Source organism: Carassius gibelio, chromosome A13 (genome assembly GCF_023724105.1).
Source record: "Carassius gibelio isolate Cgi1373 ecotype wild population from Czech Republic chromosome A13, carGib1.2-hapl.c, whole genome shotgun sequence".
Taxonomy (NCBI): Eukaryota; Metazoa; Chordata; class Actinopteri; order Cypriniformes; family Cyprinidae; genus Carassius; species Carassius gibelio.
Window position 1 is genome coordinate 25,453,565 of NC_068383.1, and position 19,050 is coordinate 25,472,614.

The 19,050-nt window shown below is 42.5% G+C and overlaps 1 protein-coding gene across 1 annotated transcript; it reads left to right on the forward strand.

Annotated features, from left to right (window-relative positions):
* Positions 1-8,331: 8,331 nt before the first annotated feature.
* Positions 8,332-9,787, forward strand: LOC128026797 (forkhead box protein G1-like). The gene has a single exon (XM_052614060.1). It carries the CDS (start codon positions 8,386-8,388, stop codon positions 9,253-9,255), a length of 870 nt encoding a protein of 289 aa, XP_052470020.1. The 5' UTR covers positions 8,332-8,385; the 3' UTR covers positions 9,256-9,787.
* The last annotated feature ends 9,263 nt before the right edge of the window (positions 9,788-19,050 follow it).

Consider the following 19,050-nt stretch of genomic DNA (forward strand, 5'->3'; position numbering starts at 1 on the left):
CGACGACCTTATCGACCTGGCCATCCGTGTGGAGAGACAGTTTGATCAACGCCGTCGTGCTCATCGCCTGGAGGAGAGTCTTTTCTCGCCGCCCCGTGTCAGCCCCTCCCACTCTGAGCCTGAACCCATGCAGCTGGGTGGCCTGCGTATCTCAGCTAAGGAGCGTCAGAGGAGGATTCATAACCGCCTCTGTATGTACTGTGCTAGTGCCTCTCACTGTGTGTCTTCTTGTCCGGTTAAGGCCAACGCTCGACCAGTAGGAGGAGGGTTACTGGCGAGCGCTACCTCTAAGACTATCCCTTCCACTTCCTGCACGACACTTCCAGCGCATCTCCAGTGGGCGGGGTCGTCAGCCTCCTGTGTGGCCTTGATCGATTCTGGGGCAGAGGGAAACTTTGTGGATGAGAAGTGGGCGCTCCAACAAGGTATTCCGCTCACACCGCTAAGAGACTCCACCCTTTTATTTGCCCTTGATGGCAGCGCCCTACCTAGGGTACAGAAACAGACTATCCCATTAACTCTGACCGTCTCTGGCAACCATAAAGAGACAATTTCCTTTTTTATTTTTCAGTCACCTTTTACTCCTTTAGTACTGGGGCACCCTTGGTTAGAACTTCACAATCCACACATTGACTGGGCTAAGGGGTCTGTTTTGTCTTGGAAGTTGTCATGTCATGTTAAGTGTTTAGCCTCGGCTGTTCCCCCCGTGTCTTCTGTTTCTGTGTTGCAGGAGGAGACAGGAGATCTGACTGGGGTACCGGAGGAGTATCACGATTTGCGGGGGGTTTTCAGTCGTTCTCGAGCCATGTCTCTTCCGCCCCATCGCCCGTATGACTGCGCTATTGATCTCCGCCCGGGGACCACGCCCCCTCGGGGTAGGCTCTACTCTCTTTCCGCTCCCGAACGGGAGGCTTTAGAGAATTATTTATCTGAGTCCCTCAGCGCCGGCACAATCGTTCCTTCCTCGTCGCCTGCCAGCGCCGGATTCTTTTTTGTTAAGAAGAAAGACAGCTCTTTGCGCCCATGCATAGATTATCGGGGGCTGAACGACATCACTGTAAAGAATCGTTACCCACTGCCGCTGATGTCCTCAGCCTTTGATATCCTGCAGGGGGCAAAAGTCTTTACCAAGCTCGACCTACGTAACGCTTACCATCTCGTACACATTCGGGAGGGGGACGAGTGGAAGACCGCCTTTAACACGCCCCTCGGCCACTTCGAGTATAAAGTCCTTCCCTTCGGATTGGTTAACGCTCCCGCTGTCTTTCAAGCTCTGATTAATGATGTTCTTCGGGATATGCTCAATTTATTCGTTTTTGTCTATCTCGATGACATTTTGATTTTTTCGCCCTCTCTCCAGATTCACGTGCAGCACGTTCGCCGCGTTCTCCAACGTTTGCTTGAGAATCGACTCTTTGTTAAGGCCGAGAAGTGCTCCTTTCATGCTTCGTCTATAACGTTCCTAGGCTCTGTTATCTCAGCAGAGGGGATCAGTATGGATCCCACCAAGGTCCAGGCCGTGCTCGATTGGCCCGTCCCTGATTCTCGTGTCTCGCTACAGCGCTTTCTCGGTTTTGCTAATTTCTATCGCCGCTTTATACGCAACTACAGCCAGGTGGCCGCGCCACTCACCGCCCTCACTTCGGTTAAGTCTCGTTTCGGTTGGTCCGGTTCTGCGCAGGAGGCGTTTGACCGGCTTAAGACCCTTTTTACGTCTGCGCCCATCCTCCTCACTCCAGATAGCTCAAGACAGTTTATCGTTGAGGTCGACGCCTCCGAGGTAGGGGTGTGAGACGTTCTTTCCCAGCGGTCAGCGTCGGATAATAAGATACACCCTTGCGCGTACTTCCCACACCGCCTCTCCCCCGCGGAACGTAATTACGATGTCGGGAATCGTGAGCTCCTCGCCATCCGCTTGGCATTGGGTGAGTGGCGGCAGTGGTTAGAGGGTTCCTCTGTCCCTTTCATTGTTTTGACTGATCATCGCAATTTAGAATACATTCGCTCCGCCAAGAGATTGAACTCGCGTCAGGCGCGTTGGGCACTTTTCTTTACGCGTTTTGATTTTGTCATTTCATACCGTCCGGGCTCTAAGAACGGTAAGCCGGACGCGTTGTCTCGACTTTTCGATCCCTCGACCGGCCGCACCCCCCAAGAGGCGATTATTCCTCCCGGTCGGGTGGTGGGGGCTACGGTCTGGGGAATCGAGAAACAGGTTAAGCGCGCACTCTCTCACGTCGCTACTCCCCGTAACTGCCCTAGGGACAGCCTCTTTGTCCCAGTTCCCACACGATTAGCCGTTCTTCAATGGGCTCATTCCTCTAGACTAGCGGTTCATCCCGGTGTTCGAGGTACTATCGCATTTATCCGCCAGCGTTTCTGGTGGCCCTCTTTAGAACGTGATGCGCGCCGTTTTATCGCCGCCTGCTCTGTTTGTGCCCAGACCAAGGCGGGCAATTCCCCACCTGCTGGTCTTCTCCGGCCGCTACCTGTTCCCTCTCGCCCGTGGTCCCATATCGCTCTCGACTTTATCACCGGTCTCCCTCCCTCGGCCGGCAAGACGGTCATCCTGACGGTAGTCGACCGCTTTTCTAAATCGGCGCACTTCATTCCCCTTACCAAACTGCCCTCTGCTAAGGAGACGGCCCAGATTATGATTGATAATGTGTTTAAGTTTCATGGGTTGCCCAACGACGTCGTGTCCGATAGGGGTCCGCAATTCGCCTCGCAGTTCTGGAGAGAATTTTGCCGTCTCATAGGTGCCACTGCTAGCCTTTCCTCGGGTTTTCACCCACAGACTAATGGCCAGGCCGAGCGAGCCAATCAGGTTGTTGCCCGCATGCTCCGCAGTCTAGCCTTTCGCAATCCCTCGTCTTGGGCCGAACAGCTTTCCTGGGCTGAGTATGCTCATAACTCCCTCCCTTCCTCGGCCTCTGGTATCTCTCCCTTTCAATGTTGCCTCGGCTATCAACCGCCCTTATTTTCTTCCCAAGAGACCGATTCTCACTGCCCGTCCGTTCAGGCCTTTATCAGCCGCTGTAAGCGAAACTGGAAGAGGGTGAGATCTGCTCTATGTCGTTCTAAGAGACGCATGTGCGTGGCTGCTAATAGATCGCGTGTCAAAAGTCCTCGCTATGTCGCGGGTCAGAGGGTTTGGCTCTCTACATCTAATTTACCCCTCCAGTCTGACTCCCGTAAACTGCCCCCCCGCTTCATCGGACCGTTCCGCATTATCAAGATCGTTAACCCTGTCACCGTCAAACTCAGATTGCCGCAGAATCTTCGTCGTGTTCACCCGGTGTTTCACGTCTCCTGCATTAAACCGGTCTCCCGCTCCCCCCCCCACATCCTTCTCTGCCGTTCGTATCGAAGAGTCCCCGGTCTACACCGTCCGCAGGATCATAGATAGGCGGCGTCGGGGTCATGGTCACCAATATTTAGTCGATTGGGAAGGGTATGGTCCTGAGGAGAGGAGTTGGGTCTCCCCTAAGGATATCCTGGACCCCTCGCTCATTGATGATTTCCTCTGGTCTCGCCAGCATTTCCCCGCTGGAGCGCCGGGAGGCGCTCTTTGAGGAGAGGGTACTGTCATGGTCTTGTCATGATCCTGTCTCTATCTCTCTCTTTTTGTCTCTCTCTGTCTCCCCCTGCTGGTTTCTCCCCTCCTGTCTCCCTCGCTCTTCGCTTCTGTGTCACAGCTGACTTCACTTCTCATTAAGATAATTCCCCCTCCACCTGGTTCTCATCTTGCCTTGTTATTTGGGCTACTTCTACCCTCTCGTTCTCGTGTCTCTTTGTCAGATTGTTACTTCCGTATGAGGCTGTTGTCTTTGGCATCTTCACTAGAAGTTGGTCTTGTCCTGTCGTGTCCCGTATTATCGTTGTTGGGTTAGTTAACTGCTATCACTGCCCGTACTTCTCTGTGCTCACCATTTGCACCCCACAGAACCTTACCTGCTGTCCAACGCTGCGGCCTCCCCGCTCTGCGAGCTCTCATCTCCGGTTCTCCCTTGAGCCCGGTCTAGCCTCCGCCTCGCCAGCCTGCTGGTCGTTTCAGCCACAGAGGTCACCTGTGTTATTTATACCCAGCCTTCGGGCCTCCCTCGGTTCTCATCGTTTGTACTCCTTGGTTGGATTTACCTGTGGCTTTCCCTTGTTTAATTAAAGACTGTCATTTTGCCCTTGCATTTGAGTCCTCTCTCTTCAATACCCATCACAATTTATTAATGTCAGATTTACTTCATTGTTTAGAGTGTAGCCTATCCTCCATCTGTTTGCATCTGTAGATTTCTTCTAGATTCACCAATTTAGATTTCTAAATTTCAGGGGGAAAGACTCTAACTAAAGAAACTAACTGGGGACGTTCTTATTTTATTAACTTATTTTATTACATGGCTTGGTTGATCTCCAATGTAGAATGACATTAGCTACATTAGCTACTACTGTGCGGAGTATAACAGACCGTTGCCATGAAAAACAGAGTGTTGCTATGGACTCACAGGATTCTAACCGTAGAGACGGAGCGTACTATTTTCTTTAGCGGAAGCAGTACAATCGGGTTTAAATCAATAAACTCCCTTTTAATATTTTGTGTCAAATTATTTATTTATTTGGTATGTAGACATGTAATAAGCAGGAGGATAATGTATAGCGATTATCCCTTACACAGCTCTAGTCTAGTAGCTCATGAGCCATGCATGCTAGCAGAACACAGGTTAACTAAGTTATATTTGCCTTTGGCAAAGAGCGCTTCAGAACTCCTGACCTGATATTCAGATATACTATTCTTCAATAAATATATTTGTTTGACAGGGAAGCTGTGCGCAAACAGGAATATATATTATTTTTTCAAAAAAAAGCCTGCACAAAACAGAAATCAGGACTTGTGTTTGATCTCACAAAACATCTGTTCAGTGCTCTAAATCATGTGATGCGATTCCTTCTTATTTCCATAGGAGGACGCTGTTTGATGTGTCTTCAACACACACACACACACACACACACACACACACACACACGTTGGCATATGTGGTTTTATGGGGACTCTCCATAGCGGTAATGGTTTTCATTCTGTACAAACTGTATTTTCTATTTCCTTCACCTAAACCTGCACCTCACAGGAACATTTGTGCATTTTTGGATTTAAAAATAAAAACTCATTCTGAGTGATTTATAATCCTTTAAAAATACGGGGACACTGAAAATGTCCTCATAAATCACCTCCTCATTGTAATACCTGTGTCATAACCAAGTCATTTGGATTAAATAAACTGATTTATATAAACATTTACAATTAAAACATTATATAACTTAAAATATCATTCAGTTGGTAATAATTAAATCCTACATTTAATTTTTGTTTTGTTTTGATCCATACAGTATAGGGGCATAAAGCCACCTCTGCACGTGTGAGTGGGATAAACAGCATATTACAACACTATATACTGTACATATGTATATGGAAAAAGCTGAACATCTTCAGATCACAGCAGCTCCACTGATCCAGACTCTCACACAGCTATAAACCTGTGTGGATAACAGCTGTCACATCAGTTTAATGATGTACTGACACATTTCTCTTCTTCCTCACAGTAGATCCACTCGTCCACCAGAGGGAGCTGCAGTCTGTCACTTCTGTCTGATCATGCTGCAAACTTATTTTAAAGATGCAGGGTAACACTTTGCAGATCGTGTTTCAGTGACTCCATCGATTGTCCTTGTTTCTGACCGTGTGTTATATGATCTCGGTCCGAGCATCTGAACTTATACAGCTCTGACATCATCATCATCATCTTCTTCATCATCTCTCTGCAGCGCTTGGTCAGAGTCACTCGTGTATTTCAGGGATCCTAGACCAACTGCTGTCTATTATCTCCACAAACTGCTCGCCACGCTCACATTTCACACATCAAATCTGCCGTGAAATCTGACATGACATGGCTTTATAAATGTCAGAACCATGAAAATATCTTGAGCTTGTTTTAAGGCAGTATTTGGGGCAGTAAGCCCAAACCACCGGCCTCGTCCAGAACCACACACTCTCACACATTCACAACAGTTGAACTCTAGATGTCTTGCATCGGATAAAAATATAAAATCAATATAGATATCTGGAATTAACATCCTCACTATTGGAAAAAATACAAATATCAGAAAGGCTACACTTTGCCACTCCATTTAAACAAATGAACCATTTTGTCTAAGATTTGTCTTCATAATAAAGCCCTGTATGTGTGGGTCATTTTAAGTGTAATTATAGAAACAGAAGAAATAAAATAGAATAACCCTAGAGGAGGTAGATGTAGAAATGACCCACTTCTACAGAGAGTTTATTCCTAGTGTAGAGTATGTATCAAGCTTTTGACTTGGCATAAAAAATGTATTAAGTTAGCCTATTTACTACAAGGTAATTAAGACTTTTATATCACAATACCTTTATAGTTCATATCTTGAAATTACAATTCAGCATATTTCATGTTTTTCTTTAAATTTTGAGTTTATTTGAATATCTTGCAGATCAGTATTTTGTCACTGCAATTATGAGTTTATATGATTGTATTTCAAGTTTCTGCAGGATGGGATTCTTCTTCTAGATGAAGATGCAGAAGAAACAAACAGCCTGAACACAATTAAAGAGAGAGTTCACCCAGAAATGACACTTCATCATTAATCTCTCCCTCATGTGGTTATAGACCTTCTTCATCTTCAGACACAGGTTCAGATGTGTTTAACCCGAGTGTTTTCTGACCCTGCACAGACCACCGAACTGAAGACCCAGGAAGACAGGGAGGACTGTGTTAGAATAGTTCATGTGTCAGCAGAGGTTCAACAGTAATGTTAAGAAGATAAGAGAATAAGCACATAAAACACAAATAACCACATGATTCAACAGTCTCCTCTGTCCCACAGCAGTGGATTCATTCATTCAGTCTGAGTAATAATACGCTTGGAATTAATGTTCCAGGTCTCTTCAATCCTTAACTATGTTAAATACAGAGATGTAAAAACGACAAGTAAATATTATGTCCACACATTTAATTTTTTGATGATAATTTGTGACACTAAAATCAGTGAACTGGGACATATTTCCAGCTCATTTGTGCTTATAACACAATTGCTTACAATAGGAGAAACAGAAAATAAAAGAGTAATATTGTTCAATATTATTACTATTTTAATTATTTCCTATCTGAATATATTGAAGATTGTTATTTATTCCTGTTATGCAAATCTGAGTGTTCAGAAGTCACTTCCGAAGCAGTTATCATCAGATTTATTGATATATTTTATTTATCAGCACTGTCTCAGTGTTTGTGTCAGAAGAGTGTATAACACACTGATCTCCTGAGAGATATGAACACATCAAATAAATTAAACCACACAAAGAGGGATCAACTTAAGGATCTTACACTGGAATAATAATCTAAACATAATTTAGATCAAATCAAAGAAAGCACTGCTCAAAAAGCTTGTAAAAGCATGAGTTATGATGATCAATAATCAGTTTTCATGTGGATCATTGTCTGATGTGAGAGATATCAGCAGTGTTGGGAGTAACACTTTACTATAGTAATGCATTACAGGAACAGATTACTTTTTGCTGTAGCAGTAGTGTAAGGCATTACTAATTAATTTATATTTTACTCTGTACATGTTCAGTAAAGCTTGCCTTACAGCACCTTTAGCCCAAACTGTAATTGTTCAAAGAAAAGAAAGAAAAGGAAAAAAAACTGCAAGACATTAATGAATCAAAAATGAAGCAAATAAGTTTCTATTTCCTGTTCGTTGTCAGTAAACAGCTGCGTGTTGTTTGTTTTGCATTTAAATCATTTCTGTTTTATTTCTCTCCTAGTCTATAGTTTCAGTTCAAAGCTGCTCTGACAGTTTTTGTACATAGCTACTATATGCTACCTGCTGTCTATGTGCTTACATTCCCTTCATTTGTTTAATCCGATACTAAATACCAAGATATAGGCTATATACCGCAAATCAGACAAAAAAAAAAAAAAAAATAGAGAGATAATTTTTTCCTCATATCGTCTAGCCCTATACAGAAGTGTACTGGAGTTTTAGATAAAGTGTACTGTAGTCTTTTTCTTTCTTTCTTTTTTTAATAGCATTAAAACAACGAAATAGCAAAATCAATAGATAAATAGGTTCAGTAAACAGTAATGTGTTTACTCTGTGGCGGACAGTATCCCGCAGCCCGAGGTCTTGAAGCGCATCAGATCGGGATCATCTCCGGTGGCTCCTCCTCTGTCGGTGAGGATCGTGTGAAGGATCCTGTCTAATGAGTGAACTTCTCTCTCTCTTCTCTTCTTCTCTCTCTCCTATCCTCTCATCCTCGTGTGATGTCCTCACAGATCCGGAGACGCTTCCCGAGACATGGATCAGACAGAATCAGCAGCGCTGCACAAACCGAGCTCGTTCAGCATCACGAGTCTGCTGCTTCCGTCTAACAGCGACAGACACGGCTCGACGCGTCCGGAGAGCAGCACCGATCCGACACGGTCACCGGAGGACCCCGGGACGCCGGAGCGCGCGGAGACACGTGATGCTGAAGGGGAAACCGGCACGAACCCGAGGCTCCACAAGCCACCCTTCAGCTACAACGCGCTGATCATGATGGCGATCAGACAGAGCCCGGACAAGAGACTGACGCTGAACGGGATCTACGAGTTCATCACGAGGAACTTTCCGTTCTACCGGGAGCACAAGCAGGGCTGGCAGAACTCCATCCGACACAATCTGAGTCTCAATAAATGCTTCGTCAAAGTGCCCAGACATTACGATGACCCGGGGAAGGGTAACTACTGGATGCTGGACCCCTCGAGCGATGACGTGTTCATCGGCGGAAGCACGGGCAAACTCCGGAGGCGCTCGGCGAGCTCTCGAGGCAAGCTGGCCATCAGACGAGCACTGCGCGGTCCCGCGCTCGGGCTGACGGAGAACAGTCCTCTGTACTGGCACATCTCGCCTCTGTTATCATTACACCCGCAGCCGTACACCGGAGCGACGCACGCGCTTCTGAGTCCGGCGCACGGTTACGGGTGTCCGGTCCCCGACGGTCGGGACGTGCTTCGGCCCGTTCTGGGGAGCTCTGGCGGTCCTCTCGGTCTGACGAACTCTTACGGGATGAGCTCGTCCCCCGTGGGGCTGTTACCCGTCCCACCCGGGCTCCTCAGTGACCCCGTCCGGACCGTGTCCTTCTCTGCTCTGTCCCGGCAGCACACCGTCTCTCCGGACTCCTTCTGAACCGACGGGCGACGGATTCCGTTGATCTAATCAATGCTTCCGTGCAGTTTAACGAACATAACCGAGCTGGGTTTCGTTTGTGTGCGCTTCGAAAGCGCAAGAACCTTTTGGTGAAAAGTTGCCAGTTAATACGATTTAACGGAATATTTATATGCTTTTCGAAGTCGAGTTAATTTATTTCTTGTCATGTGCACCCACGATCCTCAGTAGTCCTGCTGAATGATTGTGTTCATGTCTGAACTGGAGAAGACAGAAGGACAAGAGTCAGAGACGCTTTTATTTATTTCCATTCTCTCAGGTCCCCTCACACACACACACACACACACACACACACACACACACACGCACACACACACGCTATTGTGATAATATGAAGCTCACAGACACATGTCAAACACATGATATCACTGTAATAAACTCTTCAGTAGCACACACAAATACCACGCACGAGGCTTTGTCTTTATTGTTTGTCTTTTATAATAAATAAAACATTAAGGAGAATCTCGGACCATGACTGGACACACTTGTTAAAATATTACATATAGGCCTCATTCTACTAAATCTAGCTCCTGGAATTAGCTGCAGTGTAATGAAAGCCTATAAAAGCTATTTATGAATCAATGTTTAATTCAAATATGAATCATATGAGCAGGTTATGGTGTAATGCGTAAACGAGTAAATGATGCGAAAGCGCGTGATCGAGATCGGTGTATTATCGGTGTGTGCACACTACAGCAGCTCGACACACACACAGCTCTGAGGATCACCTCGAAACACACCGTGAATATAAAACACTGCTAACACAGACTGATGATTACAGAGCAATATTAACTATACTGTTAGTGGAGGTGGAATAGTGCTTCAGCAGACATTATTAACACATTCATACTGAGATCACTGTTTAGCACTGAAGGGACAGAGCGGATCTGTATTTACAGAAAACAATAATTCGTACTAAAAAAACAACAAAACAATAAATATTTGTTTTTGTCAAAAAAAAAAAACTCTATACAGTGTCTGAGCTAGTTTAATTCAAAATAATAATAATAATCATCAAAGTAATAATTTAAAGATTTTATTTATATTGTGCTTTTTCGGCTTGAATGTTGTTCAACAATAAATCATTTTAAATGTTATTTAGCTGTGCTATTTGTTTAATAAAAATCTCTAGGTCTGTAAGTGTTGACTGGTCAGAGATGACTGTAAAGTCCTTCAGTGTCAGGTCACGAGCTGCACCAAACAAACGAGCTCTGATATACAGCTTTTACAAATGCACTGCATAGACAAACTGTAATCGTTTTACAGACAATAATTACAAAATATATATGGAACTAATAATGTTGCTGTTATTAATTTTTCTGCGGAACACAAAATATGATTTTATGAGTGTGTTGTTGGTTGAAATTCAAACGAAATGTGTCTGAGTAATTATGTATTAGTGTAAGTATTACAGATCTCATGTCTAATAAAGCCTGCAGATATGAGTGATGCACGTGAGACGAGAGAGAGAGAGTGAAGGGATTCGAGCCAAAGTACTGTGCTGTTTACCAGAACAAACCTATTCAAAATATAAACATGTCTGAAAAATAAGACAAAAATGGTGTCAAATGTTTCTGTAAGGGCCATATTTAAGGATACGAGATTTATGGTTTTAGAAACAGGTTTTGCGCCCTAAAAATATAACAATTCATCGAAATATATTTGCTGATATTTATTGAATTAAAGTATGGGGAAAAAAAAGATATAAACAAACTATTATATTGTTTTCCCTGCTTTATTTATTTATTTGTTTATTTGCCTGATAGAGCGCGGTGACTGAAGAACCAAAATAAACAATCAATAAAATAACGTTTTGTAAAGTAGCTACAATTGCAAATAAAATCTAAATTAATCTAACATTTACATTATTAAATATCAATAAAATAATAATGTTAAATAAAGTTATATTGGAAAAAAAAAACTCTGCTAATTCATAAAAAATGGAATCATCCAATAGAGAATAACTGTAATTTAATTTCCCTCGTAATATGTCCCTGATGGTGTTCTTGCCGTGCAAGTCTCACGATAATCACAACACAACAAATAAATAACTCAACAAATTAAACTAATTAGAATCATGACAATATCAGACCGATATAATAATGTAATGTGATTATATAGGAAGGACATTTTTAATTTTACTAATAATAATAATAAAAAAAAAACTTTTAAATAAATAATACAGCTTGGACTTCACACAGCACGGGCGGGAAATACCGCTTCAACATGTCTAATAATAATAATAATAATAATAATAATAATAATAATAATAATAATAATAATAATAGGCTATAATAACACTGTTTTCAAAGAGGATCATTATCATTGTGAAGAGCTGAAACAGAAAACAACGATAGAGTTTCCATACACTACTCCATGTTTTAGGGACAAGAAAAAAATTAAAAAACAGTATTGAAGCCATATTTTTTTATTACTACAGTACTGGTTTTATTATTTGTAGAGAAACCACAACAATTTTCACTGTTGTTATAACTATAGGCCTAGGCTACCATAAAAAAAAAAAAAAAAATCAAGTTTCCCAGAAAAAGAAAAAAAAAAAAAAACGGGGGTTCATGTTAGTTCATTTCCGTGAGGGTTATTAAATCTAGGCTCTATTAATTTCTAAAGATATGAAGAGAGTCCTGCTCTTCAGTCAGTGGCAGACTGAGATCTGGGTTTTCATGCGCGCTCTTAAGATGATCATAATTAATAAACCGAAGACGCACGTAATAAACAGAACTGCGTCGTTACTGCAGATGTAAACAAGACAAAGCAAACCTTTTACAAGAAAAAAAGACGTAAATACATCACAAAAGCAGGCTTCCATGATTTATAAAAGTGAAGTGCTGTCACCTCGTGCTTCTCTAACACTAACAGAAGTGTGTTAGTGTAATGCTTCATCTCTCCATCTGTAGATCACAGCTTGCCTTCAACATGTACAGGTTTTACTAACACAGAAAAATACATACGAGTTACAATCTGGAGCATAACAACTCATTCAGACACCTAAATTATCATAATTCATACAGTTAGGCTATAAGATTCATTTATATGTTGATGTAAATTTGGAAAAGTTTTGATTTTGAGCTAAACAGAGATGTGTTAATTTAACCATGTTAGAATTGATGTTACACTTTAGAGATGTAATCAATAAGTGATTCTGTGTTCTGTGGGTGTATCTATGTAAATATAACTATGTTTGCTCGCTCTCTAATGACTGAAGATCTGAATGTGTTGTTGAAGTGATGAAGCAGTTGTTTTCATGAGCTAGTGTCTGAATGTGTGAGAGATGGAGGTCTGTAAACGTGTCTCAGTGTTAAAACAACGGGACAATGAGATACTGTTATAAATATGACATGGAAAAATATACTAGTATTTAATAAATGCAGTTGTATGATATATTAAGTGGATCAAAGATTTAAATAATTAGATTCAGTTTAATTCACTGTCACATAGACACAAGGAGTGAAATCTTCTTCATACTGTGATAGTTAAGTCTGTGCTGTATTTCCTCTATTCACTGAACAGCTCAAGGACCTTCATTAATGTCATCCAGTAACGTCTGCACTGTTTTCGGTCTCCACTGGAACACAGATAGATCCCATCGATGTGAACCTGATCTTCTGAGGGACATTTACTGCTCAGGTCTCACTGCAGCACAATAAATCTGATAATTTCAGCATTGTCTGGATGAATTAACGTACTATCCAATGACTTATCATCAGGATGTCATGGATATAACCAATATTTTGACCAATTCTCCTTTAAACACCGGTCATCGATCATCTAACCTGAAGATCATTCCTCTCTGTACACACATCACATCCCAGTTTCCTCAAGGACTTTATAACACACTCCAGATGGAGACAGCAGACGAGTTCAGATGTTATTCCTGAGTTCGGTGAAACAAGTGCCCTTCAAGTACAGCTCATGTGCATCCTAAAACAGATCACATATCTCTGTCAGGTCTGTGCCTTACCTCCAGATGAGAGCACGTCTCTGTTACTGTGGCCCGTCTGAGAGGAGTGATCTCCTCTGGATGATCTTTGGAGATGCATGTCTCTGCTCCAGTGGAGTTGTGTTGTGCTGCTGGCGGTCAGTGTTCAGTCTCAGTCGTCCTGGTGTGTCTGACGAATCGTGAAGTGATCAGGGTAACGACAGGCCTGTGTGTGTGACCTCTGCCTCCTGCCGAGCGCTAGTCAAGAGGTTAAACAAACGCTAACAGAGTCTTACACACACCTCATTCACGGTTTGAGTCCCGCCATCACTGCAAACAGGACAGAAGCACACCACTGTGAAACTATAATCATAAAACCAACAGATATTGATATGATAGTGTGGATCTGATTCTGCTGGGCCTCCAGAGCCTCCACAGACGTCTCAGTCCTGTCCTCTTCATCCTCTCCTGAACACAGATCTGTGAGCACAATCCAGGAGATCCTCTTCTCAAACAAAAGATCGTTTTAGAATTATGGCTTTAATCCTCACTGCTGATTTTATTTATAATATTTAGGATGACAAAAAAAATTGATTAAAAAAAAATGTATTAAAAAAATATTAGGATGATAAAAAAAAGTCAAACCACAGAGCAAACGTTACGTGTCTGTCACACTAAAGACAAACCACTGAAGCCTTTTATTTCTATAGATTCAGTTCTACAGTCAGGGGATCATTTCCTAAACACAAAAGACTACTTTTGCAGAATAACGAATGTTTGTCGGAGCGCTGAATCACTAGGTCTGTTTTAGATCAGATAACACATGTTTCCATCATGAACATTAGAGTATTGATTACTGTGCAGCTTCATCCAGCAGTAACATGGGAATAATTAGCCATATACATCCCTTCAGGCCTTATGATGTTTCCCAGTTCACCACAAACAGACTTACATCTCCATTATAAGCTTCTGCATGTGCTTTTCCAAACTGGTACCCAAATGATTCTTTCACACCGTAATGATCAGTTACTCTACTCCAACCAGAGTCAGCCACAGTACAAAATCTGAATTATTGGGCAAGATCTGCAAATGTTTTCCTTCGACTGTATTGTGTTTTTATTTGGCACAACATCTGAGTCTGTGATCTTTGAGCTGATTATATATCACTCCCTGCTTTACTGCAGTGTTACCTGCAGATGTACAGACTCTTATAACAGAGTTAACCAGTATCTGTGTTTCTGACAGATGTACACCTGCAAACAGTGGCTGTATTTCATCCTTTCAGGAACAGGAGACAGAGATGGAGAAAATGACAGAACCGGATCTCTAACGGTTGCATATATTTAACTGAAGAGGCATGTTTCAGAGAAGCATTGGTCTCAGACCATCAGATTTCTCTGCCGGTGATACGAGGGTTTCATCATCTCCTGCAGTCATGTCCCTCCTGTGTGAATGCATTATATTTACCTTCACCTGCACTGTGATGGTCCGCTTGTGAGAGATCATTCTCTAGTCTTTCAGATGTTAAGTGGGAAGCGCAGGCCACATGATCTCTCCATGATCATTCCTGTAAGCTTTCCCATCTGTCAGGTCTACTCATCACCACACTGTCATTAACTCGGTACAGAACCATACTAGTTTACATACACCGTCACGTCTGTGTGTAGACTTCAATCACATACTTTCACAGTATCAGGACAAAAACAACCCTCTTTTTCATTTGGATTCAAGAATTAATTTGATATTTCCTGCAAACATCTGTTCTACATGTGCAGAATTGATATTCCAGACTTGATGTAGCTCTTTAGGTTAGCAGTGGTAAATAACTACTGACCCTGGCAGCAGGGCTGTAAGCACACTGGATTGTGGGTAATAGTGTAAGAATCAGTCACTAAAACAAACCAATACAAGACGGTGTGCAGTGTGTTGTGGCTGTAGTGTGCAGGCATGAACAGGATCAGATGACTGAATCAGGTTTACACTGTGTTTCTCTGTTCTGGGATCTTACAGCGTTCACAGTGTAACAGCAGTGCAGAAATACTGAATTCTTATTGGCTGGCTGGACATCCAATCAGAGGGCTAGTTGGACCAGAATGAGGTCATCGATGGTTTTTCTTTATTCTGGTAATTTAGACGCACAGTCTAGAAGTGAGTCTAGGGAAAACCAAGGACAGAAATCTCGACGGTGTTTTTACGATGGAGAGTCTGCAGTGAACTGTACAGTCAGGAAATTAAACAGATAGAGGATGCCCTGAGAGAAAGAGGTGATCCTGAGACCTTCACAGAGGACAGTTCACTGTCATGTGCTCCTCTGGTTGAGTCTGTGGTCCAGGAACATCACCACAGACTGAAGAAAGCAACAAATGGTGATATTTAATCAAATGCTATCATATTATCTGTCTAAGAGAATATGATCTCAGTGCAGATCATCTTATAGACTGGAGGCAGATGCTTGATAATGATTTCTGTTGATCCAGACTGAAGACCTGCACGTCAGCACACACACACTGCTCCGCTGAACATTTCTACATTCGGACAGATGTTTGCTAGATCAGCCACAAAGCTGATCGTTTACATAAGTGATCACAATAATCAAATTTACACAGAAGATGAGAAAATATGACAATGTAAATTTGTGCCTACTGTTTTTAGTATTACATTTTCAAAATTGAACAATGAAATGCATTCAGTGGAGCGGGAGGGATGAGGGTCCACAGAGGAGCCAAAGTGGACAAATGTCCCAAATGGGACCGGGACACCAAGACAGTCAGATGGTACTGGCAGAGGAGGAAGAGGTGGACACAAGGAACCGGCTCTGTGGCGTCCAGCGCTCGAGAATAGACATTGTGGAAGGCTAATGCTGAGAAACCGAGCTGGTGGTATGATCTTCTAGCACACTGAAGGTGTATGATGATCCACATACACATACGGTCAGTGGATGAAGACCCTCATTCAACCGCAGCATCTGGACAAGGATGTCATCTCACTCCAGAAGATGTTAGGTCCTCGTTGTTCCAGCATGACTCGTAGCAGAGATCTAGCTCATCTCCTTACTCCTCCATAGGGAGCCCATTTTGACACAGACAGTCTTTGAGATTGAAACATGAAAACCCTGCTTAGTTCATTGTTGTCTGCTATTCTTTCACAGGTGAGCCCAAATGAGAACAGGTGCCACTTGGAAACACAGAACCATAAAAATACACCCTAATAAAAACACAAGGGAGGATCCAATGACATCAGTACATTAGTCCAGATAAGTAGGGTCTGTAACCCACACACAGGAACGTAAACGATAGCAGACAACCAGTGTGTGTTTGTGTGTGAGCTTTCAACAGTTCCTGAAGAGGAGATGATTGGAGAGTGAGAAGACTGAGGATGGTGAGTGGGACACTGTTGAGGGAAAACTTGACATAAAATATATCTAAATATTAATATATTTGAAATATATATTGTTCCCATCATTGTTGATTTTTCCTTAAACAACGACTGAATTACATGACCAAACCAGAGGAACAGAAGAATGGGCCGAAGCCGAACCGAACCAAAGTGGAGCAGGAGTTTGGAGAAGTCAGGGTGGACCTGGAGAATCAGATAGTGAATGAACCAGGAGAGGGGCAAACATCAGACTGACCAGTCTTAGAGCACAACTGTGTGCAAAAGAGCATGAGTAAGTGACTCAATGCAGAGTTGAATGAAAGAAGACAGAAAGAAGGAAAAGACGTCAGTGAGTAGTTTACCTGAGACACTGATTCTGGGACAAAAGTGCCTTTAAATTAATGAATACTGATTTATAATCTGAACAATACCATTCTGTGTTATAATAAAACAGATTGTACTGTAAGGAAGTCAGTTAGTTTGTGTTATGCATGATAATGTTGAATTAACGTGCATGCAGTTCACATGCATCACACACTACTGTGTATAACTGAAGAAACATGACTGTAAATGGATATTTTCTATTTTCTTTAAGGTTATTACCTAATCAAACTTTAAAAACATCATATATAATCAAACCTGAATCTAGCTGGAAACTGAAATTAAGCTTGATGTTTAAAACTTACTTAAAAACTAAGTCAAGAATTAAACAAGTTTATTGAAGATTAAAACAAGCAAAAGCCATTTGGAGTTGATCCATGTGTTGACTATGGCCTTTCTTGAGTTCAAGGCAGAGAATGACATGTGAAATCTAAAGTAACTCAACACAAGACATAGCGGATGGAGCAAGGGACCACCACAGCAACCGTCCACCGGGGATCTGGCAAAGCAGAGGACCTCAGGATAGCTGGAAGAGCAGGAGACCATGGAAGAGATGCAGGTGACCCAGGTGACCCAGGGGGAGCTGGTATAGAAGACCCAGACAGCCCCAGTCGACAGCACAGACAGACATGATGCAGCCGGAGGAAAGAGAAACCTTGTAGATGGCATAGAGACGGAAAAGCCAAGCTATGTGGGAGGAGAATTAAGGGTGAAAGCAATTGAGCCATGGAGAAGCTCAGTGGATCAGGGGACTTGAGAGCAAGAAAAACTTCTTGGTCATGCCAAAGAGTACAGAGAGACAACATTTGGGCAAGAATCAGATCTGATGAATGGATTCACAGGAGAAGACCCCCAGGTAAGTCCTGGAGCGGAGTGGACAGATTGTGGAGGTTTCAGGAAAAATAAAAAAAAATATCTTCCACAGTAAACAAGAAACCACTTAATGACATTCTCAAAAATTAGAAAAGTGAATGGGTCCTTAAAAAAGTATTGAATTTAGTTATCAAATTTAAAGCCATAAAAATTCTTACAAGGTACAAGAAAGTTTTAATTATGCTTTCAAGAGGTCTTGAATGTGGGGATGGAAAGAGGAAAATTGCCATATGGCTATGACAGTTAAACTTCAAAAGGCTATGATTTCATTGTATAATATTGTATTATATTTCTGCCTTGGAGATGAGCTGCACCTGCGCCCCATCGCTGGTATCGAGCCCACGTAGGAGATGGAAGGATATAAAACTGGAGCGACGACCGTGAAGGACAAGAGAGGACCAGGCCTGGGCCATATTTTATGTTTGCGTTTTATTTTGTGCGCACCAGTCGTCCGTGAGGGGCTGGTGCGCTGTTTTGTGTTTATTTTGAGTTATTAAAATGTTATTTGATTGTCTGCCGGTTCCCGCCTCCTTCTTCCGGATGATTAGGAAGTTTATCATTACACAATTGTTTACACCTCATGATAAATAAGTCAATTTTATAATGGTAATTTTTCTAAAATGAATCAACCTTGATGATGTACGTGGCCAACAAATGTAGCCTCCAGAATGAGACACTAATGTGTGAGTGTGTGAGCTCAAGTCTCTATAGTGTCCATGGTGAGCGCTCTTATTAGACTGCAGTTGTGGGTTACTTACTGAGTGTGGATGAGAAGAAGAGCTTGACAATGGAAGCATGACATAGAGGACAGCTGAGATTTACAATTGCAATTCAGTGTTTTCTACATCACAGCAAAGTTTGAGTCACTTGTTGGTGCACTTCTCACAACACATCCCAGAACAATCATGATTTAGGTGAGAGGGATCTTAATATCTGCTGGACACACGGTCAATGTTTCTGACAGATCAGCAGCAGCTCCCACCAGTCTTTGTCTTTAAAACATACCTTTAAAGAGTAAAAGAGAAGACTGAAGACGAATGGAAGAGGATGTAGGAGAGGGACTAGATGAGCTACAGATGTGGAAGCAACACGTGATGAAGTGTGAATCTCATGTAACCTCTCAAGAGGAAGAAGAGAGTACTGCACTATGCTCTCGAAGCATTAAAATCATGCTGACTAACTGTAAGACA

Coding starts and splice junctions, on each gene's coding strand:
- LOC128026797 (XM_052614060.1), top strand. CDS start 8,386: ATGGATCAGACAGAATCAGCAGCGCTGCACAAACCGAGCTCGTTCAGC.